Source organism: Podarcis bocagei, assembly GCF_964188305.1.
Source record: "Podarcis bocagei genome assembly, chromosome: 1".
Classification (NCBI taxonomy): Eukaryota; Metazoa; Chordata; class Lepidosauria; order Squamata; family Lacertidae; genus Podarcis; species Podarcis bocagei.
The window spans coordinates 91,897,505-91,922,714 of NC_138125.1; the positions used below are offsets into that span (position 1 = coordinate 91,897,505).

Sequence of the window (25,210 nt, forward strand, 5' to 3'; positions counted from 1 at the left end):
AGGACATTCTATACAAGATCTCAAAGTAGCTGTTTTACTACAAAGGAATTTCAGAAATAGACTGGAAAGAGAAGCTGCTGAATTGCAACTCATTACCAAACTTAAAACCATGGAGAGACCTGGTCTGAACAAAGACATTGGATTCTTATCTCATTATACATGACTAAGCCATTTCTCACCTTCTCACCCCTTGCCTTTTCCTGTAAGACCTATTACAGTCGTTAGAGTCGTCAACAGGCTCATCTCAGCTATCTGCCAATCTCCCATTCCCACCACCCTTCTGAGTAATACCCCTCCCCACCTTCTCACTATATAGAAGGATCTGGCAACTTCTGTTTCAGTGTATCTGAAGAAGTGTGCATGCACACGAAAGCTCATACCAAGAACTAACTTAGTTGGTCTTTAAGGTGCTACTGGAAGGATTTTTTTTTATTTTTCCCACAGTTTGGTCAGACTCATGTTTGTAGCTTCGAGAACACTGTCCAACCATCTCATCCTCTGTTGTCCCCTTCTCCTTGTGCCCTCCATCTTTCCCAGCATCAGGATCTTTTCCAGGGAGTCTTCTCTTCTCATGAGGTGGCCAAAGTATTGGAGCCTCAGCTTCATGATCTGTCCTTCCAGGGAGCACTCAGGGCTGATTTCCTTAAGAATGGATAGGTTTGATCTTCTTGCAGTCCATGGGACTCTCAAGAGTCTCCTCCAGCACCATAATTCAAAAGCATCAATTCTTCGGCGATCAGCCTTCTTGATGGTCCAGCTCTCACTTCCATACATCACTAAAACTATGTTTATTTACATATAATACACTCAGAGCATCTTGACTCAGCTTCTTCCTCTTCAGCATCAAACAACAAAGAGAAAGAACAAAGGGACAAACACCCTACATCACGGAAGCACAGTCATACAAACATCCTGTCTCTGTCACTTCCCACTATGTGGAATAAAAACATACACCGTCATGTGATAAAAAAACAATCCCATGACTGCAAGCATGGGGGAAGACTCCTAACACACATACATACACACACACACACACACACACACACACGGTTTGTCTTGCAACCTGGGTGGAATCTACATCCATATAAAAAACATTCTGAAAATGCATTTTTAAGCGTTTTTTTAATAAAAAAAATACATTGAATTTTCTATTAGGCTCACCGTCACCATCTAGTGTCACATTGTATATATTGCACTTTAAACATTTTGTTTGCAGCTGTATAGCTGAGTCCTTGGTTCCCAGTTTGTATGCCAGTGAGTGACTTCCCCCAATATAGACACAGGTCTGCTGCCCAAAAGACCCCTCATGTTTTCCTAGCCCTTCCCCAAGCAGCTTCCTTGTATGCTATCATCCCTAATCACCACCCAACACCTTTTTATGAGGTTGTTTTTTCCTCTTTCACAGCAACATCTCTGAGCCTGTGTTATTTTTGCTAATACTTGGCTCAGACAAAACAGTGTCTCATCGCTCAGCAAGGGGTCCTGTATTTAGCTCTCATTGCTAGACATCTCTGAGATGTAAGCAGCATCTCTGCTAAGCACAGCTCAGCTACAAGAGACAGGCTGAAAATAGGGCAAGGCCACACGTTAACCCAAACAATACAATTTGCATGCACAGTGTTGCCAGAGACAAATCAGAAAGCCTTCTGCGGTGCCTACCTGTGACTTTCCCCAAGGTCAGAGATTTGATGGCTCTGAAATCAGCCTCCGAGGAAAAGTTGTGCTTGACTTTGAGAACCTGGTCAATCTGAAAGGGAGGGGATCAATAAAAGTGATTCCATTATTACAGCACACAGAGAGACCTCTGATGAATCTATAGCACTAGCTCTGCTGCCGGAACACAAGTAATATCTGTCTCTGCTGGGCATCAGTTTCCATGGACAGCAAAATAAATGCACCTTAATTCTACAGGAAAAGCTAAAAGGCATGACAAGGTGTCTTTACAGCAGGGGTTTCAAGAGAACTTCCCTGCGGGAATCTGTGTATAATATCTGACAAGTGGTTTGACCCCCGCAGAGAACTCAGAATGATTAATCTCTGATTGCAACGAGAACAACAAAAAGCATTTTGGGTAGATGTTTCTCATCCAGCTTTAGCCCCATTGGGCGAAAGGTATAAAGGTGGATATAAGATTGAAATGTGACATGAAGCTTTGTCTGTAAGTTCAGGAAAAAAGCTGGCCCATCTAGTGTATAACATTAACTTTGTTTACACTGGTGTGAGCCCAGTAGTGAGATGGATGAGAATGTGGAGCTTGATTCAAAAATCTTCAAAAGGTTTTCTTTCTAGTGCCGATGATATGATTTTATAAACAACAAAACTGGATCAACCTCTGAAGCAAATTTTTGACGAGAACAAGACTTTAAGAGCAGCTCACCGGCTCATAGGACTTCCCTCTACCTGGCATTTTTATAATTCATTTGCCAGGTGGCTTTGAGAAGCTGCAGATCAGCTGTCTCGTGGCTGGATTTAATCTGGAGTCCTAAACTACTTGATGTTTTTTTAAATGGTTATTTTATAGTAGGGTATTTCTACATCATACACCACAATGAATGTTTCATGGAACAGCAGCCCATATATACAAGAAAATAAAGAAATACACAATACATATTGTGTCAGAATTCAGATCTTCATTACAGTTCATCAGTCTTCCCTTTTGTTTATATCCAAACAAGGAATCATTATAACAACAGCTCACAATTAGTTTTGCAAATTACAAATTCTCTAATTTGCAATTAAGGGGGCTAAAGCACAAGCATTGTATTTTGAGGAAGTGTATTCAAACGTTCTTAGCACAAATCTGAACAGAACCCAAATCTATTGAATTGTGTTTATTCTCTGAGCCCAGGATTCTTCAAATGCAATGTGAACCTTCTTACAGAGGTAGGAATAGCTCATCAGAGGGGTAAAGTCATTTCTGATTTCCCTACTCTGCCCACAACTTCTGTAGGATTTAAATGAGCCATGAAGCTAATTTTTCCTACCTTTCCTATATTTGGGCACATTTATCTACACTGATCCATGATATGGGGTGTATGTTTCTTCATGAATGTTTTGCTTGACCTTCTTTTGGGTCTCTCCTGTATCTGTAATCAAAGTCATGCACAATGTAGTCCTGCTCAAACTTGGGCAAGAGCTCAGTAGTCCTTGCCTTAGTTATACTTCAAATCATGTCCATTCCTTCTTATGAAGAAGCTGGAAAACACGTTTAATGTATTATGTTTCATCAAGTTTGACAGGTGAGAGAGGAAAAGAGAAAGAAAGTTGCAATCCTTCCCCCAACTCCACTTTCCTTTCCATCTTCAACCTCCATTCCATCACTGATGCTATTGCCTCATACACAGCACGAGAGAGGCTTGGCCTTCTTCAAAGAGGTCCTTGCCATCTGCTCTCAACCTTTTTATTTTAGAAGGAGAGGGAATGTACTGGAGCTCTCATTAGGAGAGCAAGGTGGTGCAGTTAGCCTCTCTTCCACAGGATACATGTTGGTGGTGACCAGATCACCCATTATCTTAGGGAGGGACAGGATTTGCCCTTACAAATGAACATCTCCCTCTGTTGGAATGATTGACAGTAGCCCTCTTCAGGTTCCCCACCCCACCCCATCCTGCATGGGTGGTCCCAACCCCTCTCTCATGTCACTGCCACCTGTCCTGTAGTCCAGGTGACCACCCTACACATGCTGAAGCAACTTTGCTGAATCTTTTAAGTGAGTGTCTGTGTGGGAAACCTCCTAGAATCCTATCTACACTGTCTTGGTTCCCACAGAAGTAAGTTGGGGTATGAATGAATGAAACAAACAAACAGAGAAACAACAACAAAAAATCTCCCCTGTTCATGCTATAGTGTGACAGAATGATGAGACTTAATGTTGAGAATATGCTTTTTAGAAACACAGACAGATTACCATCAATTATGCTCCTCCTTTCCCCACTGAAGACAGTGAAACTGCAGGGAGATGGTGGGTTGTAAAATATGGTGGGCAAATTTCGATACCTGAATAGTCAGCTCTCTTCCATCTCTATTTAGCTTCACATGGTGTAGCTCTCGGTTAGCAAAGTTTCCAGAATCAATAGTGAATATAAGGGATCTGTCCTTACTCATTCTGTATCGGACTTGCAAGCTTCCTTAAAGAAGAAGAAGAAGAAAGGCAGGGAGAGAAAGATTTTGATCTTAAAAAGCACCCATAACTAAAACCATTTAACAAATTGCTACGAGGAAGCACAGAATAAATACAGACCACAGAAAGCTCCTGTGGAGAAAAAAGGACATTGGGCAAGAAGAAATAAGGTAGTTTGTGCACCAGTCATAGAGCTGCAGGTCTTGAAGGTTTCCGATGGAACTTCTACCAAACCCTTCCTTCAACAGAACCAAAGAGTTGGAAGTCTGAAATAAAACCTTTAAATCAAGAATCCTCACAGATTCTAAGCATCTGCATAATGGTGGGCTGCAGGTTTGCAATTGATCAATGGACAAGATCAAACACTACACCAGCAGGCATAGATTACCCTATCTAACATTTCCTTTGCAGCACCTCTGATCTGCTTTGAAAGGTCCCTCAATCTTCCAGCTCTTACCCATCTCCTGGATCCAGTTCCACCCCTCAGAAAACAGTGGGCTAGACTTGTGAGTAAACACATATAGAGTTGTGGTGTTAAACTATGAATGAAACCAAATAAATCCTGCAGCTCCTGGAATCCTGTGACTTTCAATGTTGCAATAAACCAAGTCAGCTTGCCTTGGCCAAATTTATACCTTTGGTTCATTATGTTGTACAAAGTTACAATCCCATTTAAACCATCATGATAAATATGATCCTTTTAGCTATCTTAGAACAATTCAGTATGCACTTAGAGGGGGGGAAACTTGCAGAATTTAATTGTTTCATTTAAATACGAGACAGAAAGAGAAATGCATACATAAGGACTCTTTTGTGTATTCTTGGATTTAGATTTTCTAGTTGATTTGAGTTCTATGCCACATTATGCCTCCAATAAGTGTATGTGCGCAATCTATTTTATTTTAATTTCTGTATAATTTCTGTCTCATAATTGTAATTAAAGCAATCACCAAATTATGGTTCTGGGAGCTTTATTACAGTCATGGGTTGCTTTGTCATCCTGTCTTTGGCTTTGTATATCAGCACACATGCAAGACACGGGATATTGCTTAAGCTATGTCTTGCTGCCAAGTTATCACCAAGCCAATTTCAGAAAATTGCTACCAGCTTATTTTGTAGCTCTACTAATTAAATATGAAATCAAGAAGTGTATTTCAAGATCATCAAAGCAGGGCTGGGCAAGTAGCTGCCTAGTGGCTGGTTCTGACCTGCACGGCTTTTTAATCCGACTATGGGGATGTTCTACTCTCTTGCTTCAGCTATATGAAGGTGCTGGCCTGGGGTCTGAAGGCAGGGAAGAGCTGGATGGAGGCTAGTAAGCTGAGGCTGAATCCTGATAAGATGGAAGTGCTGTGGGTGGGCAGTTCCCATGTCTGGGAAGTAAATGTGCAACCTTTACTGGGAGGGGGTAAACAGGTGTATAGTCTGAAAGTACTCATGGATTCCAACTTATGGCCAGTTTAGGCTGATTAGACAGCTAGAACTCTTCCTAAGATTGGCATGGCCTGGGCTGGGTTGTCCATGCTGTGGTGACCTCCCATCTGGACGACTGCAATATGCTGCGTGTGGGGCTGCCCTTGAAGATGGTTTGGAGGCTGCTGCAGTGATGAATGCAGCTGCTCGTCTGGTAAGTGGGGCAGCCTGATAGGACCATGTGCCACCTGTCCAGAAAGCACTGCACTGGTTGCCAGTGAGCTACTGGGCCAAATTCAAGGTGCTAGTGTATAGAACCCTAAACAGCTTGTGACCCAACTGCCTAAAAGTGGCTTTCCCAGTATCGACTACCTTGGACCTACAATCAGCAGGTGAGGCCATGTTGGTGTTGGATTATACCAAATACATGAAAGGCACAATAAAATGCCACTATCAGCGAATAAAAATATATATGGGGAGCTTAGAAGTGAGCAGTAGACCTGATGCATACAGAAAGCAAGATCAGCTTGGATCAAGTCCCTCCAGTGAACTCAGCTGGAGAAACAGATGCAGGAAATTTGTTTGTTTCTCTGTTTTGGTCATGTAGAAACTGGGCCTGATAAAGCATAAGAGAGTGAAAGGTGTCACATACCTAAGTTTTAGAGGGCCAAATTACCTGCTGGTCGGGGGTGGAAATACTTTATATGCCATCTCAGCACTCCAGTGCACAACCATCAGATTCTTTAGCAGCTTATTAAAAGAGTGACCACACTTTCTCATCACATCATCACACATGTGTGAGTGATCATTAAAGAGGAGAAAATAATTAGTGGAGGTGTTGATTGAAGGAGGAAAGATAACATTAGTAAGGTAATTATTAACACTGCATACGCCATATGTGCTATTAAAAATATGCATGGCAAGTATTTTGTGATGATTTATTGTGGACAGGAATACAGAGAGAGAGAATATTTGCTGTGTTAACTCTAGATCATGTCCTGGTGGACACAACCAGTTATTACCAGTGCCATTCAGCATGCATTATGTTCCTGGGTGACCACTGAGGTCTCGTACTACAGCATCGTTCCTTTATAGCTTGGATATTTTAAAAAGGTCTGCCTCTTTCTGTGAGAACAGCTGGTTGAAAAATCTGCTCCTTAATTAGCCGCCCATTCCCTGGGGTCTCATGATCTGTAAATTTACTCTTCAGAGAGTGTAGCAGCTACTACTGTGGAATAATGGGACCAATCTTCTGTTTTATTTTTGCAGAACTATACTCAAAGCAAATTAGGATGATAGTTTGTTGTAGTGAGAGTTTTGTTTTCTTTTGTTTGAAGCTCAGAGCAGATTCAGAAAACCCAATGCAATTTGAGATTATGGATACTTCTGAATACTTACCTGGGCACATGTATTTCACACACGTTCATAACCAGCCAAGCCCAAGCCCTCCCTGAAGTTTAGGTTTGGTTTGTCATAGGCTTTGTGCCAGCTCTTGCATTAGCTCTCCCTGCTGCAGTCCTTCCCTTACTCACTCAAACTTAGCACTGGTTATTAAGGACTCTGTAATCTTGGGAAACTTCATTTCCCAAGGATGTTCGTGTCCAAGATGCTGTTCTGAGCATGCTTACAGCACCCTGGGTATGAGGATACCTGCCAATGCAGGTTCCTGGGGCTTCCAGATCCTTCTTAGGAACTTGGGTATTTGGGGAAAGTATTTTTCCTAGAGGTACTGGTATATGGAATGCTGTGGCAGCACTGCTCTTGGAAATAATGGAGGCCTCAACACTAACCTTCCTCATTGCAGCCGTGACTCCCAGGGAAGTTCAGGAAAAGGAGAAGAAGCAATGTTGGGCTCAGGGACTTTAGAAAAGTTGATGAGGACACATGAGGAACATTGGGAGAGGGTACTTGGATGCTGCTGTGTCTTGTTCTTGATGAGTCCCACTATTTGGAATGTGATTGGATATACAGTACAGTGGTACCTCAGGTTGCATACGCTTCAGGTTACATATGTTTCAGGTTACAGACTCCGCTAACCCAGAAATATTACCTCGAGTTAAGAACTTTGCTTCAGGATGAGAACAGAAATCGTGCTTCGGCGGTGAGGCAGCAGCGGGAGGCACCATTAGCTAATGTGGTCTTCAGGTTAAGAACAGTTTCAGTTTAAGAACAGACCTCCGGAACGAATTAAGTACTTAACCCGAGCTACCACTGTAATACATTTTATTTATTGGGGGTGTGTGTAGTGAGAAAGGGAATGGTTTGTTTTAGATGCCACCTGTCACTAGCTAGCAGTAAGTCTATTGTCTTACTGGAGCAAAAGTCTTTGAAAGCTTGAGAAGAGGAACAATGATAAGTAGTTATGATCTCAGATGTCTGGGAGGGTGTATGTGATATATTATATAAAACTAACTCTGAACCACATGGTTTGGCCACTGATAAGGCCTAATTGCCATTGCTTTGGGTTTTGATTTTGAGCAGGTGGGGGTCAAATTTGTCACCTCCATTAGAATGCATCGTGCTAATCAGCCTTGAATGCTGTGATGGTCTGCTATGGTTCTCAACCATACCACTTCCCAAATGTTGTAGTTCCAATTTTAGTCTTTTGGTCCTGTTTGTCAAAATTCTTCTCTGTGTTTCTGTTTATTCTGTTCCTGTTTGTCTGTATTCCTTCTACCTCTCTTTTACATTTTAAAGACTTGTGTTAATACTCTCCATTCAGGTTCATAGTCAAGCTCATTTGTATGAATGAAAGCAGGAATGCTAAACTATGCTTAGTTGATGTGACTGGAAAGAAGAGGGAGAGGGAGAGGAAGAATTAATCTGGAGCACAAGGATATGATTTGTTGTGTATGATATTTAGAAGTAATTCATTACTTTAAAAAAGTAAAAAGAAAAATAATAAGTTTTATTTAACTGCAAGGCTTCCTGGTCATCCTGGATCTGCACACCAAACTATTACTAATCTCGCCCCAAATATGCTTCGGAAACTTAAAGCTTTTAATAGTATCTAAATATGCACAACCAAGATCAATTACCGTATTTTTCGCCCTATAGGACGCACCGGCCCATAGGACACACCTAGATTTGGGGGGGGGGGAATAAAGGGGGGGAAATTATTTTTCCCCCAGGCACGGGGCTGGGGCGGGGGAAGTCCGAGCTTCCCCCACCCCAGCCCCCAGAAAAGGCAGCTCTCCACAAGACGTTGGAGGCCAGCGCAAAGTCGCGCCGGGCTCCCACAGCTTGTGGAGAGCTGCGCTAAGCCCGCTCTGGGAACATGCGGGGCTGGGGAAGAGGGAAGCCTGAGCTTCCCCCGTCCCCAGCCCCCAGAACGGGTCCCAGAGCGATCCTGAAACTGCGGGCAGGTTCGGCATTGCTCTGGGAGCTTGCGGGGCTGGGGGCGGGGGAAGCCCACCGCCAGCCTCCAAACCACGTCGGGAGACAGCGGGATGGCGCGCTGCGTCTCCCCGCTATCCCCCGAGCTTGCGGGGCTGGCGGTGGGGCTCTCCTGAAGCCTGGAGAGAGAGAGGGGTCGGTGTGCACCGACCCCTCTCGCTCTCTAGGCTTCAGCAAAAGCCTGCATTAGCCCCATAGGACGCACACACATTTCCCCTTCATTTTTGGAGGGGGAAAAGTGCGTCCTATAGGGCGAAAAATACGGTAATATGGATGAGTTACCCCCCATATGCCTTAATTACTTTAGTTACGCACACAATCAGGACCACTACAAAAACTATCAGAATGGACTTATCTCTTTACCCACACTTTAAATGTAACACATTATGTGTCACAAAAATCAGTGTCCTGGCTGGGCTATTCAGTATACAGATTAGTCACAAAACACTAGAATTGCTTTCTCCTTTCTCTCTCTAATCCAGCCAGAGTCTTGTGGCTGCTGAGTTTGGTTCTCTTGAGCATCTATTGGCCTTTCACCAGCCTGCAGTGCCCTAAATGATTATATATATATATATATATATATATATATATATATATATATATATATGCAGGTTTTGGTGTCTTCGGGTGTCTTCCCGTGTAAGAGTTGGGGTGTCTAGGCGAGGTCTCACTCGTCATCTTCAGGCTGGTGCTTTCGGCTTCTTGTTACTGGAACAGAGCAGGATCTCAGTGTTTGAGTTCCTATAAATACTGTTGAGGGGGTGTGGTGTATAGCCTCCAACGTTCTGGGCAGAGAGGAAGTTCCCAGGTTAGTGTGCCTTTTCTTCTTTTGTTCATTAATTACTTGAGGGATATATCACTCAAGAAATCACTCAAGAACGTTGGAGGCTATACACCACACCCCCTCAACAGTATTTATAGGAACTCAAACACTGAGATCCTGCTCTGTTCCAGTAACAAGAAGCCGAAAGCACCAGCCTGAAGATGACGAGTGAGACCTCGTCGAAACGTCGCCTAGACACCCCAACTCTTACACGGGAAGACACCCGAAGACACCAAAACCTGCATTCTTGTACCCGTGAAAATCTACGAAAGCAAATATATATATATATATATATATATATATATATATATATATATGGGCTCTAGGAATTCAGCTAATGAAAAAGGCACCTGTTATGTACTGAAGTTCTCACCCTGGGCCAGCAGGGGGATACTGTAGATACTTATGCAAATAAGGGATCGAAAGTGACGTTCAGTGATTAGATAGTTTTAGAAAATTGTTACAGTTACATTGTACTGGAGCTCTATATAAGCAGGCTGACTGAACCCTTCAGTTCAGTTCTGTCCTGGCCTGTGAATAAACAAGAGCTGTTTGAAGAATTGCTGTGTCGTCTGATATGTTCACCCACAACTTAACAGCACCTTTCATCTCTTTCCCATCATCTGTACAGCAGCAGATACAGATATCTGCCAAGCAGCATCCTTGACTGAGGCTTGGCCTGCTTCGCCTCCACCTTGCATACTCAGGGATTCAGGCTGCTAGCTACTAAAATTAGTGATGCTCCAAAAGATTTAGGCACACTCTTCTTAGCTTTGGATTTTACACATTTTTCACAGGTTCCCACTTTAATCCTTAGAGGTTTTAATATTAGCAGCAGCAGTTGAACATTACAATAAATATCAGGTTCCTAATGAGAGTCAGAAAATAAACAGCAATTTCATCATACACTCTGGGCCAGTGCAAGGCCGGCATAATGTCCCTGATTATAAGCAGGAGCATACTGCAGAAACCGTAAGCCTGGGGTGAACCTGTGAAAAAGCAGAAACACTTCTCTTGCACCTTTTAATCGTTGTAGATTGACATGCAATTTAGTGTAAACGGTCATGCAACTACCAGTTAGCTCAATTGGTTACAGCATGGTGCTGAGAATGCCAAGGTCACATATTCCTTCATTGTACGGGGTTGGTCTCAGGGTCCCTTCCAGTTCTGTGATTCTGTTATACATCCAGCAGCCCTGTTCTCTTTTCATCTGGTCCCTCTGCTCCTGCTCTTTCCCTTTTATAGTACCCTAACAATGTTTATGATCATAGTCCTGTGATCACAACAAATCTCAATAATTTTTTGAGTAGACAGGTATATGTTTGCACTGCATGTGTTTTATATTATCTACGATATAGGAATGAGAAATCCTCAATCAGCTTTTGAATTCAGAAGTTGTAGCTAACTGAAAACTCCGATTAAGTGGGGACTCTGGTTAGCTGTAAATAATTTTTAATCACTGTTTTGGAGGGTGAAGAAACACATTCTCATTGCTCCAGTCACAGCAGTACTCAGAAGGATCCATCCAGATCTCTGGTTGTTGTTGTTTAGTCGTTTAGTCGTGTCTGACTCTTCGTGACCCCATGGACCAGAGCACGCCAGGCACTCCTGTCTTCCACTGCCTCCCGCAGTTTGGTCAAACTCATGTTGGTAGCTTCAACAACACTGTCCAACCATCTCATCCTCTGTCGTCCCCTTCTCCTTGTGCCCTCCATCTTTCCCAGCATCAGGGTCTATTCCAGGGAAACTTCTCTTCTCATGAGGTGGCCAAAGTATTGGAGCCTCAGCTTCATGATCTGTCCTTCCAGTGAGCACTCAGGACTGATTTCCTTAAGAATGGATATGTTTGATCTTCTTGCAGTCCATGGGACTCTCAAGAGTCTCCTCCAGCACCATAATTCAAAAGCATCAATTCTTCGGCGATCAGCCTTCGTTATGGTCCAGCTCTCACTTCCATGCCTCACTACTGGGAAAACCATAGCTTTAACTATATGGACCTTTGTTGGCAAGGTGATGTCTGGTTGTTATGCACAGCTAATAGCACATGAACAGAACCAGATCATGACTAATATTCAGCAATATTTCCCATGGCCAGTGCAGACCTTATTCTTTAAAGAGACTTGGCTTTAGCTAATAAGCAGTTGTCTCAATGAATTGGCCCTCATCCAAAGACTTATTAGCAGCAAGTGTATGTGTGTACTACAGTGCGCTCAGAGAACAAATAAGGATATACATTCCTATCCAAAGACGGATGGGACTGGGAATGTGTTCTTTTAACTTCTCTATTCAATATTTTTAATTGCATTTAAATATAGGTAGTTACGCAACTGGAGCTTTCAGAAAGAAGTGAAATATATTTGAACAAGTAAATAAAATTGTGGAGATCTAATTAAAATGGCAAGCAGGAAGGTGATGCAGTGCACACATTTTAATGTATGCATGTTTGTGTGTGTGTGTGTTTATGTGAGTTTGCCAATATTTATTTTAAGTTGCCTCCCCCCCCCCAACATCCTTTTCAAATTAATAGAGATTATTTTCTCATTTGGGGCTTTGGCTATGTTCATTGGAATAACATTTATTTAAATGCCTCCAGTACTTGCTTAAGTTCAAGTTTTCATAGAATCGTAGAATTGTAGAGTTGAAAGGGACCCTGAGGATCCCTTGCAATGCCAGAATATGCAGCTGTCCCATACAGGGATCAAACCTGCGATCTTAATGCTATCTATGCAGTATTTTTACTGGATGGGTCACATTTTGGTTGTGCTTGCTTCAGCTGCACATGAAAATGGGAGTTTCATGTTTGGACTGCAAACACTGCTGACAACCTAATGAGATGACGCAGGATGCTTAGTCTGACAGAGGGACTATAGTTTGCAGGGCTACACTGGGAAATCTCAGCTTTAACCTCCTTCTCCCATTTCTTTTTCTCTCCAAATACTCTGTGCTCACTCTCTCCACTGCTTATTCTCTCATTTCTCTCTCTCTCTCCCCATCTCTTTCACACACACTCACCATGCCATACTATACAATGCATGAAGACCATTCCATATTATCCCTCCAACAATTCTATAACATGAGAATGGGCTACTGCTGGATGTATATAAGGGAAACCAGTGCAGCTGTAATATACAGCTTTCGCAGGGAAAGGACTTTGTAAGGTTCTTAATTGCCAACCAACAAAAGCTACCTACTTTTAACTATGCACCTCCATTTACCACTCTGGCAAAGAAACAAGGCAATTTCCAATGAGGGCAAAACATGTTGTTTCCATGGAACATTGCAATCTTCTGAAAACATCCCAAAGGAACTAGTAATACCTTTCATTATCACCTTTACCACTAGTGTATATGCATTACTATTCATAGTCTGCTTTGTGTTATAACAGCAAGCATAAACTGGCAGCATAAGGGAAAGCAGCACATCAGAAGGCTGCTTTAAATGTAAATAAATTCCCTTTCAATGAGACTAAGAGGGGGGAAATGGAGCAAAGTTAGAACTGACAAAGCCATGAGGAAATTACAGACAGTTGGGAAAGAAATGTTGGCAATGCAACCAGTGGTGTAGCTAGCTGCTTGAGCACCCGGGGTGGTGCAAAAGCCCTGCACTCAGGGGCAGGGCAAGCCACCCATGGGGCGGGGCAAGCCAGGGCAGAGCATGCTGCGCAGAATCTCCACAGAGTCCGTGAGCCCCACGTTGCTGTTTTGGGCAGTGCGGAGCCCGAGCCACCACGTCACTCCCCAGGAGAGATGTGTGGCTGAGGCACGCTGCAGGCCAGGCCCCGCGGTCACCCTCCTCAGTGATGACAGCCAGGGCAGTCCACACACACCACACACCCCTTCCTATGCCAACAAATGCAACCTACTCCATGATACATCCTCTAAAAGTGACTCTGAAATAGTTGTGAGTGTGAGAGTGTGTGTTTTAAGACAAGTGGAAGTGCTTATTTGCTGGATAGGCTGAATATGTTGAATTTTACTGATTCAAAGGACCCAATTACTGATACAAAGTCTTGCCTGACGTTTTGCAGGCTTCACAAATAAAATTCTAGCGAACGTTTACATGGCAAAATTACCCGAAGAGCCCAAAAGGAAGTAATAGGCTGCCATCTCTTCAAACAAAACATTTCCTAGTCTAATTAGTTCATGTCACATGTGAGCATTCAGATTTCCTCCCCCTTCTGCTCTACAGTGCTCACATGGGGAGGGGGCACCACTGCTACTTTGTTATGTCGACAATTTTTCCATTCCATGCTACTTCACAGCCATCCTTTAAAATAATAATAATTGAAATGCCCTTTTCAAGGCTGCATATTCTCCCATCTAAAAATGAAATATTCAAACATGGCAGTGGTGGTTTCTAAGCACTGGGGGGGGGGGGAGAGACCCAAGATCTATGCTAATACTCATGCAAATAGGGCATTTAATTTTAGCCCTTGTTACACATGGGGCTTATCCACATTTAACTTTCCTCCCTGCTTTCCACGCATGACCTTAAAGCTCCATGTCTGAGCATCTTGTGTGGTGCTGAAGAGGTGAAAAGTAAAACTGATCAGTCAAAGAATGAACATTTTTGACAGCAGATGGCAGTAGCCCTACAAACTAAGCACATGCGTGTGAGTGTGCGCGCACACACACACCATTTCACTACTGTAGCCTTAGAAACTTCTTATGCAGCTGAACTGTCAAGGGACCTTTAGCTTTGCACTCTCACTTACCATTCTTGGAGAGAATAACAGCCAAATAGTCATGAGAGGAAGCATTGATGTAGAACAGGAGGCTTGGAGCATGTGTTGTCAGGAACGTAAAGGCAATGTTTTCTTTCGATGTTGAAGTATCTGCATATATGGCTGAGGATGTTGTACTTGCATTTTTGGTCACAGGATAAGGCTCCTGGAAAATGTAGGTAATGGAAGTGCCAGCTTCAAAAAGTGCAGAGACCTCTAAAAATACAAAGAAAAAACAAGAGAACATAAGACAAGCCCTGCTGGATCAGACACAAGTTGGTTCACCTTCTGATTCCAACAGTAATCAACCAGATAGCTAAGGGGACCCCATAAGCAGGATATGCAACAGATATTTAAAAGGAAAGCATCAGGAAAGAGTCTGACTCAGAATACTAGATTGGAAATCGCTGGAAATGTGGAACATTCAGCCATAAATATCTGCTTGCTGTCTCAAGCCTGTTTGCATGTGTGTGCACACTGTACATTTTTGCTTATCTACAGTAAGACGAGAACACAATATAGGCAGAACTGTAAGAGCCAACTACAGGTCATTTCTGGAGTCAGCCTATAGATGAGTCTTTATGGAAGCTTTCTTCATTTTATAGTTGGTATTTCTTTTTAATGATTTAATGTATTTCTAGTAAAGATTTTCTTGATTTACAAAGGTATGTGCAATGTCTCCCTCGGATTCCCCCCCCCCCCATGTAACATTTTTTTTAACAAATTGGTTTCATTTGTCGAGACATTAGGAAGAAAAGGGGGAAAGAGGTGGAGAAGGGAAGATTAGTGGGGGGTGGGGTCGGGTGGCAATTTTACTTAATATATGTGGGGTTTTGTGTCAGCATTGCTTGTGCAGGTTCTCTGCTGTTCACTTGTGTTCCTTTGGTGGTGAGAGAGGTTGGGGTTGGCCTAGGGTGTGGCTGTTCATTTGTGGTTGGCTGTGGTGGTCTTTGTTTTCATATGTGAGTGGGGCGGGTGGGTGTTTTGGATCAGGTTAGTCATATTGATTTGTATGCTGTTGGTGGATTTTTGTCCTTTGGTATTTAAATGTCAACCAAGATGCTTAAAATATGTCTCTCCCTAAGGAAGATACAGTATGACACCAGGCAACTGGGCCAAAATGAAGCATTATAGTGAACATGCAGGGCATCTTCACTGATCTGCTGTTGCATCATGGGCTGCATAGATGGTCAGGGACCAGTCTGGAGTAAAGAATGGGGAGGATGGTGGAGGGCATGCATGGATGAGATAGAAGAAGAAGAAGAAGAAGAAGAAGAAGAAGAAGAAGAAGAAGAAGAAGAAGAAGAAGAAGAAGAAGAAAGAGTCAAGTGGGCCAGTAGGTTCTTGAACTAGGACAAAATCCCAGATGGCAGTGCTTTGCAGTAAAAGCTTATGGAAAGATTACCTCCAGTGCATCATTTTTCATATGGCTAAGAATGAGCAGCAAAATTTCAAATAGTTAAAGGGCAGCATGATATATTCACTACCAACAGTGAAAGCAGCAACGTAAGTTATCTTTGTGTGCCTTTTACCATCCGAGTCCCTACCTATCCTGAGTCATGCATTTCAAATTCCAGCAATATCTGGAAAGTTAAGAAAATATGTATTAATGTGAGTAATTCCAATAAATGGTTCTTTGTTGACTTCTGATTACAGGCTTCTTTAAATTTCAGTGTACAAATCTATGAAACAAATTTCTGCTAACACAAACATGTTGTTTTCATTGTCCCTTCTTCAGGCACATCCTGAGTATTTTATTTGATGCACTTCCAGCAATTTTAATCAGCCCAAGCTCCACTGACTTCATTGGGACGCTGCCAGTTTTACAGCAGGTAGGTTCTGTTCCCCTGCCTATTGGCCAGGCATTTGTAATGCAAGAGTAGCAACTAATACGGAAATGTTCAAACGGATCCCGGCTGTGATTTTAAGATAGAATAAGATTACAGGGGATTATCAGGACATTCCCCAAAGAACTTTTCATCTAAAATATGTGTTCTTTTCTCTCCTTTTGTATAGGAAACATCTGTTGAGAAATGGCTAAGAGGCCATTGTCTTCAGTCCCAGGAAAACCATTCCATGTCTTTTCCTATCTCATTTTACTCACAATTGCCTGACTGCTGAATATTGATTTCCTAGGCTGTTCCCAAGGTGAATGATAAGATGAATCTCTGACTCACAGAGTTGTCCTATTTCAGCTTGGCAAATAATTAGAGCTTGATGGAATGTTCTGCCGAAGCTGCGACTTCAATGAAATATGGGATTTTGCACGTCCCAAATAATTCATGTGTGACCCAGGTCTGAAATTCTAGGCTGAATGCAACAGCCTGTGCAGCTTCCTCTAATCCACTTTGGGACTCTGGAATTTAATTATATACAGTTGTCCTGCAACCTACTATGCATCTGAGGAAGGAGGCAAGGGGCAAAACTTCCCCTTTAAATGGCATGGGGCAAGTGTAGGCATTTATTTAGATCTAGAACCTCCATACATTCAGCACCACAGTGGCATTCCAAGGACTGCTTACAATCTCATGGTAAAGTGCAGTTCAATGAACTCAGACCAAAACCTCCACCCCAAAAAAGCAACAATAGTCATAATACAACATTATAGTATAAGGTAGAGTGTCAGATGGCTATCTCAGTATATGAGTACATAGAGATAGGAGCAAATGATCAACAAATAGCCATGGAGCAGCCATCTTTTTTCCCCCAACACAGTGCTACTGGGAAGCATGCTATGCCATCATAAAGTTCTCATTACTATTTGTAAGAAACATTAGACTGCTCATTTCAGCAACATTCTTTTTATGCTAATATAAAGGCAGTGGGGGAGAGATGGAACGCCCACAAGGCCTATCAAACTGTAAGCATTCTTCTGCCTCATATTTGTCACCCACCAGCTAAATGACTATCTTCCTATCCAATATTTTTTTTGGGGGGGGTCCCCACCCCACTCTCTATGACCCCACAACACCTAGAAATTCAGATTACCATGTCAGCCCTGGTCTTGACCATTCTCAGATTACCTGTTGACATAGTATTGGAATAAAAATAACAGTTACATTCTGGAGCAGGAGACAATTAACACTCCTCCTTTCCCCCCAATATTGGTTCTAAATTCCAAAGACACCTTCTTAAAATGGATGCCTCTGCATTTTGAGCTTCTTGATTCCAAGTGAGTTCTATTTAACTATTCCAAAACTAAAAATTAAATGGGGAAAAACTTAATTATACAAAAGTTGCCAAGAGGTTTTAATCAGTGGAAAGTGACATTAAAAATCAGCATTTCCCCACAGTGCAATAATAGTTCCCATCCAATTTCTTTGTATAATGAATTCTGATCAACTTTCACTTCATGGGGGGAAATATAAGAACCTGCTACACAGCCATACCTTCTCTGCAGAATGGTCCTTCGTATGGAGAGCTGGTGCAGTCACACAGGTAGCCATTTAACTTCTCCACACATTTACCTCCATTTTGGCAAAGGTTACCATAACTGCTGCAATGCCCAGGGCATCCAGGTTTCACACCAGGGGTGACTTTGGCCCTCTCTTCAAGATCAAGTTTCTGCCCATTTAGGTGAAGAGAACGAATACACCCCAGAAAGCCCTTCTGTCTGGAAGCAGTTGCTCCTAGTACAAAGGAGACATAAAACACACCATGCTTTTATTTCAAACACCAACCCTTTACTAAAGCAAAGCCCTTATTAAATGTTTTCTAAAAAGGTGCTGTGAGAAGCCAGTTCAAAGACTGTAAAATATGATGTCCAGTGATGCCATATTGATGTGCATGAACACTCAGCCTTATGGAGGGTGAAGGACACATGCAATCTTGGCCTCATATATCTAATGGGCTTCCCTTTCAGCAGTCTGGTGAGAGTCCAAGCTGCAGGGACAGCAAAAGTGGAGAATTGTTAAACCTAACGTGGACAATAGCTTTGGGGGCTGAATATATTTGTTCATGAAATCTTAGAACTGTTTCATACATTCCAAATTAAAAGCAAGTATTCTTGCAAGTCTCTACAGTGTCTGAAAAATGTGACCTGGGAAGCCTAAAATACCTGTAATAAGGATTTTATAGTACTCGTGTTATACCCAGAGCTAATTACAGTCTCCTTTGCATGCTAAATTTTGAGATATTGAAGTGACTTTCTTTTGATCTCTGTTTCATTAAGTCGTAACACTGGGTGGTGACTGGCGGGGTGGGGGGTAGTCCAGCTCACGTTGCCATCATAAATCAATGTATGCTTTGCTATTTTAAAGCCCTTAGCTTAATCTTTACCATAGGTGATCTAAGGTAGCAGATGAGCAAAGACTTCACTTGCAGAGCTCTGTATAGCCCTAATAGTCAAGGCAATGTTCACTTTGTAAGCATAGATACATTTCTGCCCAGCACTGGAAATGCTTCTATTCCAATAATTGTGAAAGGGTGTGAAAGGCTACTCACTGGTCAAGTGATATCTGTAACTTATCCCATTTCCTGTTCTGATAAGAAGCTTAGACAATTGCAAAGAATGTTTGTCAGAAGCAAATCATGGTAGCAGAAGCAAATCATCCATCTAATCTATTTAGAACTATTTGAAAATTATGGACACACATCGTATCCAACCACTCTGCTCCTGAAAAATCCAAACAGGGAAATGTGCGTTGGAAAGACCATCCTGTCCTCAGAGATGTATTTATGGAAGGGTAAACCAGGTGCTTGCACAGGACAGAAAATGTGAGGAAACCGTAGTGAGTGTTACTGGGCATTTTGGGGATTAGGAACTTCCTTTTGGATGGTGTGATATGAGTTAGTTAGTTGGTTTTTTTGCGGGTGTAGAAAAGGGAATAAAGCATCTATAAACATCGCTTAACTGTCCCTACCTACAAATAGCTGACTATTGAGCTGCAATCGGAAATGTCCTTCAGCTGGGGCCTCCAGAATCTTCTTTGGAAAGTCGTCCACCCGAAGAGACGTTTCCTTGAGATTCCGTTCAGCATGTACATAATGCCACTGGTTGTCATTCAGGGCTGCAGGAGACTGGACGGTGACATCTACTGGACCATTTCCAACATCTACTGTGAAGGTAATCTCCTTAGGAGCTGGAAATAATAAGGTGAACTATGTGACTTTCTGCTGTGTGAAATAATATGAATCACAGGACCATTAATTGATTTTGGTTGGCTGGTTGGTGGTGGTTGTTTGCAAATAAACAACCACATGATATGGTTCGCTTCCACTCTCCATTATAGAAGCCTTGCTTATAAATCAGATCACTGGTAAACTATTTGCATTTCATGAATTTTAATGTACTGTGTTGCTGCTCATCTCTCTGTGTTATTAATTGGTGCACATGGTGCACAGTCACTACTGTAGGAACAAATATTGGATGGAAGAGTAACCATAAGAGCTATGAGAGGGAGGGAGGGAGGGAGGGTGAAGCCTCACAAAGATTTGGAGGCCCACAATTAAATCTAGCATAGATGATACTGCTTCCAGATTGTTCTAGGTTTGAAAAAAGCAAGATGAAAATCAGGTGATATCATGAATAAGCATAGCTATAGAGTGGGAGCAGAAAGAATGTGAAGGAGGCTAGTCTTAATGGCCACTCAATCATCATTTAATGTATATTAATGCAATATCAATAAAAAGCAGTTGGTTTTCAGGGGTCCAAATTATTTCCTGAAACTCATTGCACAGAGTCTATTCTTGCATTTTCCCCAGTGTCTAAAGTACTTACTTCCCTTCTCTAGAGCTAATTTGGGGCATTTTGTTACCACCCACTTTTCTTTCCAGCATGGTCCTTCTTTCCTGAGTAATAAATGGAATGGGTTGATAGCTTAGTAGCAGAGCACATGGTCTGAATGTAGAAAGCCCCAAGTTCAATCACTGACCTCTCTGGCTAAATGAGCTCTGGAAACAGGAGTAGGAAATGCCATTCTCTGCGGTCCTAGAGATTCACCTCCAATCATGGTAGACAATAATTGGCTAGATGGCATTATGACTCTGATTCAATATATTCAGTATTTGATGATGTCACTGTGGTATGCAGCTGTTCAAACTCAGTTATGAGATATGATGCAAGCAATTCAGAACAAGGGCAGGAGACATTGGCCTCACTCTGAATTGACTTTTGCAAGAACAGCAAAATAGCTATTTTGCCTTCTCTATGCAATGACATCATATAGTCAGTTCAGAGTGATGTTGTGCTTCCTATCTTACCACAAAAAAAATATTGAAAGGGAGGAAGTTTTTGCAGCAATAAAAGCAAGCATTTTAGATGCCCTAGATTTTTGCAATTGATTGTCATTTCATATTAATGTCAAACTAAAATTTATATAAATAATTCTATATGTTTAGAATTAATAATAGTGTGCTAATATATATTAACTAGGGATGTGGAAAAATAAATTATTGAATATTTGCAATCTTTCAAACAGTGTGAAGGTCTAAGATGCATTCAAATCTGCTAAAACACTAACCACTTAAAATGCCACACTTAAATTTTCTTCTTTAAAATATACCTCTTTAAAAATATGCATCCTTTTAAAAATAAACTCAGTGGGTTCTCACCCTTAAAAAGAAGTGAAATAAATTTAGGGATTTTTTTAAAGAGGTATAATAATACATGAATTATTCTGCTTATTAAATCACTGGTGGATGCTTGAACCTGCACAACCCAACTTTGTAAAAACTGAACAGAATGAAAGGAGGTTATAGAAACTTTGTATTCCAAGCCAAAGCAGAGAATCTTACAAGTTAGTTAAGAGAAGATGTGCTCCTCAAAAGATTTATTCCACAAAATAAAGCTGGAACATATGGCTCATAGAAAAAAACTTAGCTACAGAAATAAAAGAAACTAAAAGAACTGAGAACGACAACAATGCTCTTCTCACACATCTCTTGATAAAACATAAACTTGCTTGAAGTGCCTCAGGATTTCTTTTGTATTTTTATTAAACTAGGTCTGCTCCCATTTGGGAACACTTGTTAGCACCACTCACATCTTTTCTGGGTTGTCTGCAGTGAGTCATCTGGTGTGTGAACCATGTCTGCAGGATCAGGGCCTGGGATGTAGGTCTCATCAGCATCAGATTTGGGGGTACAATCAAATCCAGTGCTGAGCTCTACCTCTCTTTCAAATCAGAACCAGTGAAGGCGGTGAAGGTCCTGTGTGAGTGTCTGGAGGCGGTTGGAGGATGGATGGCGGCTAACAGATTGAGGTTGAATCCTGACAAGACAGAAGTACTGTTTTTGGGGGACAGGAGGCGGGCAGGTGTGGAGGACTCCCTGGTCTTGAATGGGGTAACTGTGCCCCTGAAGGACCAGGTGCGCAGCCTGGGAGTCATTTTGGACTCACAGCTGTCCATGGAGGCACAGGTTAAATCCGTGTCCAGGGCAGCTGTTTACCAGCTCCATCTGGTACGTAGGCTGAGACCCTATCTGCCTGCGGACTGTCTCGCCAGAGTGGTGCATGCTCTGGTTATCTCCCGCTTGGACTACTGCAATGCACTCTACGTGGGGCTACCTTTGAAGGTGACGCGGAAACTACAACTAATCCAGAATGCGGCAGCTAGACTGGTGACTGGGAGCGGCCGCCGAGACCATATAACACCGGTCTTGAAAGACCTACATTGGCTCCCAGTACGTTTCCGAGCACAATTCAAAGTGTTGGTGCTGACCTTTAAAGCCCTAAACGGCCTCGGTCCAGTATACCTGAAGGAGCGTCTCCACCCCCATCATTCTGCCCGGACGCTGAGGTCCAGCGCCGAGGGCCTTCTGGCGGTTCCCTCATTGCGAGAAGCAAAGCTACAGGGAACCAGGCAGAGGGCCTTCTCGGTAGTGGCGCCCGCCCTGTGGAACGCCCTTCCAGCAGATGTCAAAGCGATAAACAACTACCTGACATTCAGAAGACATCTAAAGGCAGACCTGTTCAGGGAAGTTTTTAACGTGTGATATTTTACTGTATTTTTGGTTTTTATGGAAGCCACCCAGAGTGGCTGGGGAGGCCCAGCCAGATGGGCGGGGTATAAATAATAAATTATTATTATTATTATTATTATTATTATTATTATTATTATGAGTGAATAGGGGTTGAACAGGCAGCGTGGCAGCAGAAGTCAGCTGTAACCCTGTCCAAAAATGAATAGGCACAGCAGGCTCAGAAAGCAAAGCTGAGCCAAGCCTGCTACCCCCTCCCAGAAACAATAACCTCCCTCTGACATACTTCCTTTATGGGAGAGCCTGGAGTGAGTTCGGTCAGGGAACCCAAATTAGTCTCAGCATGGCCTCATTATCAGTTATTGGGATAAGACTGAGCCATGAGTCCTGGCATGGCTACCTCTGTTAAAGCACCGTCTCTGCAGTAATTGGCTCCTCTGTTCATATAAATGGGAGAGGCCTTCCATCAACTTGCCCTCCTGGTGCAGCTCCACACACCATATCCCACCTAATTCCCAAGAGTCTCCCTAGCAGCAGATGGGGAGATGGACAGAAAAGAGATTGTAGAAGGAAGAGGGAGGCAGGAAAACTCCAGACCATTAATGTGAACAGCTAGGATTTAAGCCATGGATTTTAATAAGCAGAGGCATGTCTAACTCTGAATTGAAATAAAAAAATTCCTTCCTGTAGCACCTTAAAGACCAACTAAGTTAGTTCTTGGTATAAGCTTTCGTGTGCATGCACACTTCTTCAGATACTTCTGAAGAAGTGTGCATGCACACGAAAGCTTATACCAAGAACTAACTTAGTTGGTCTTTAAGGTGCTACAGGAAGGAATTTTTTTATTTTGACTATGGCAGACCAACACGGCTACCCATCTGTAACTCTGAATTGGTTCAGGGTGTATACTTGAACCCTCAGCAGTTGATCTAGGGACTACACACCAAATATGGCTATTCAGCTGCAATATTTATTAGCTCAAAGATGCCGACAGTCTATCTTCTAATGAAATCTCTGGTTCCATATTTCCCCACAATTTACACCAGCTGATTCGTTATTCTTTCATTGAAGTGCATGCTAAACTATAATATTGATGGATTGCATTATTTTGACATCGTTTTATGTCAAAGCCTTGCATTTTTTGTAAAAAAAAAAATGGCCCTTGAGAATGAAATATAGCACAATGAAATATCAACCAAATAGGACTTTGATGTGCAATTAACACTAAAGCATACCTCATTACCTAGTGATAATGCACCTCGGCATTTACCATGGGTTTAATGAATCAAAAGGCCTTGGGGGCCTTATTTTATTAAATTTTATGTTGAAGTTATTATAACCATATTATGGAATGATGGCACTTCATTCCACGTTTGTTCAGCCTGATGGAATTTGGAACAGAATGGCCTTATTGCACTCCAAAGTCACAACACTGTTCTCCCCACATCCATTTCCATTAATAGGCTAAACCAACAGAATATAAGATAAGGTAAAACTACCAATAAGGTATTTTTCTCTTTTTAATGCGCTGGGCAGTAATTGCAAGTCAGTCCCTGAGTGAGGCTTTTTTATTGACAAGTGACAAAAAGAACCATTATGACCGTCTGTGTGTTTTGGATCCCTCTCACTTCATGTTCATTTGCATGCCAACTACTTTCCAAAGGCATCTTGCATAAGTACTGTTTGTCATTGGCCAAAACCATCTAATACCAAGAGAGACAAGCAACTGATAACTGAGCTGAGGAATTTTTTCTTCCCTTGACTATGGAGAATTGAAGCATTGCACACACACACATACAGAGAGAGTGAAAGAGCACCTACACACTTTTAAAATGACTACATAAGGAAGTTTCTGAGAAGCCCCCTCCTGCTACTGCTATAACTGATGCCTTGATCTCACCAACCAAAGAGCTACTTTGCTCACCAACCAAAGAGCTACTTTGCCAGTACATCATATATTACATACTTTCCTCCCGGTATTTTACTAATAATGCCACGACAATATAAAATTCATTTGCTGGACCAGTGGCCCATCTGGTCCAAATGCCCCAGTTATTGTGTGCAGAGAGGCAGTTAAGGGTAACTGTGTCTGAAAGGAGGCCTTGTTCAAGCGATTGTCCCATAGTCCACCATGAAACGTGTTCATATGTGACCAGTTTTTACCTATTCTCTAGTGATGCTTTAGTACACATGAATAAGATTATGCATACTCATACTAGTGTGTGTTCATTCTGCTTCTTTGTCTAATGGTGAAATTATAAGCAAATGTAACAAACAAACAAAATCCATTTTGTAACACAGAGAACTTTACATGCAGCTGCTTGCCCCCTGCTCCCACTAATGAGATTTTTAACTGCCTGCAATTATTATACTTTTTACTTCATTTTGCATTGCTATTTTGTTGTATTTTACTATCATTTTATTGTTTTTTCTTTACCGCTGTTAGTTACCTTGAGCACCATTTGCTGGAAAGAAGGGGTACATATGCAACAATGAAATAACAAATAAATAATATTTGACAGCCGGCCAGAAGAATGATCAGTTCTCAAGGTGCTGCCAGCTGTAAAACTGAAATCATTCTCAATTCTTGCTTATTCCACCCAGTCCTTAGAACATTTCTCCTAGAGCCTGGACCTCTGCAGTTTTGAAAACCTAATTCCAATCTCTAAAATACCACCACCACCATATTTGTTGTTGTTGTTAAACACACCTTACTGTATTTCCTACATTTTTTTAAAAAAAAGAATGCAATGTATTCAATTGCAAATTAAAATATAATTCAATATATAAAAGGATGTAAACCCGCAATATCAGA

General features: G+C 42.0%; 1 protein-coding gene across 3 annotated transcripts in view; it reads right to left on the reverse strand.

Annotated features, from left to right (window-relative positions):
* Positions 1-25,210, reverse strand: part of CNTNAP5 (contactin associated protein family member 5) — a 326,754-nt gene that overhangs the window by 30,820 nt on the left and 270,724 nt on the right. For 2 of the 3 annotated variants that reach the window (XM_081196914.1, XM_081196913.1), the window contains 5 exons: positions 19,338-19,556; positions 17,865-18,104; positions 14,467-14,691; positions 3,997-4,127; positions 1,660-1,747 (listed from right to left, as the gene is read on the reverse strand). In XM_081196914.1, the coding sequence (XP_081053040.1) occupies positions 1,660-1,747; positions 3,997-4,127; positions 14,467-14,691; positions 17,865-18,104; positions 19,338-19,556 (903 nt within the window). Of the gene's footprint in view, positions 1-1,659; positions 1,748-3,996; positions 4,128-14,466; positions 14,692-17,864; positions 18,105-19,337; positions 19,557-25,210 lie in introns of those variants that run through there. The other variant, XR_014008811.1, reaches the window with a different exon arrangement.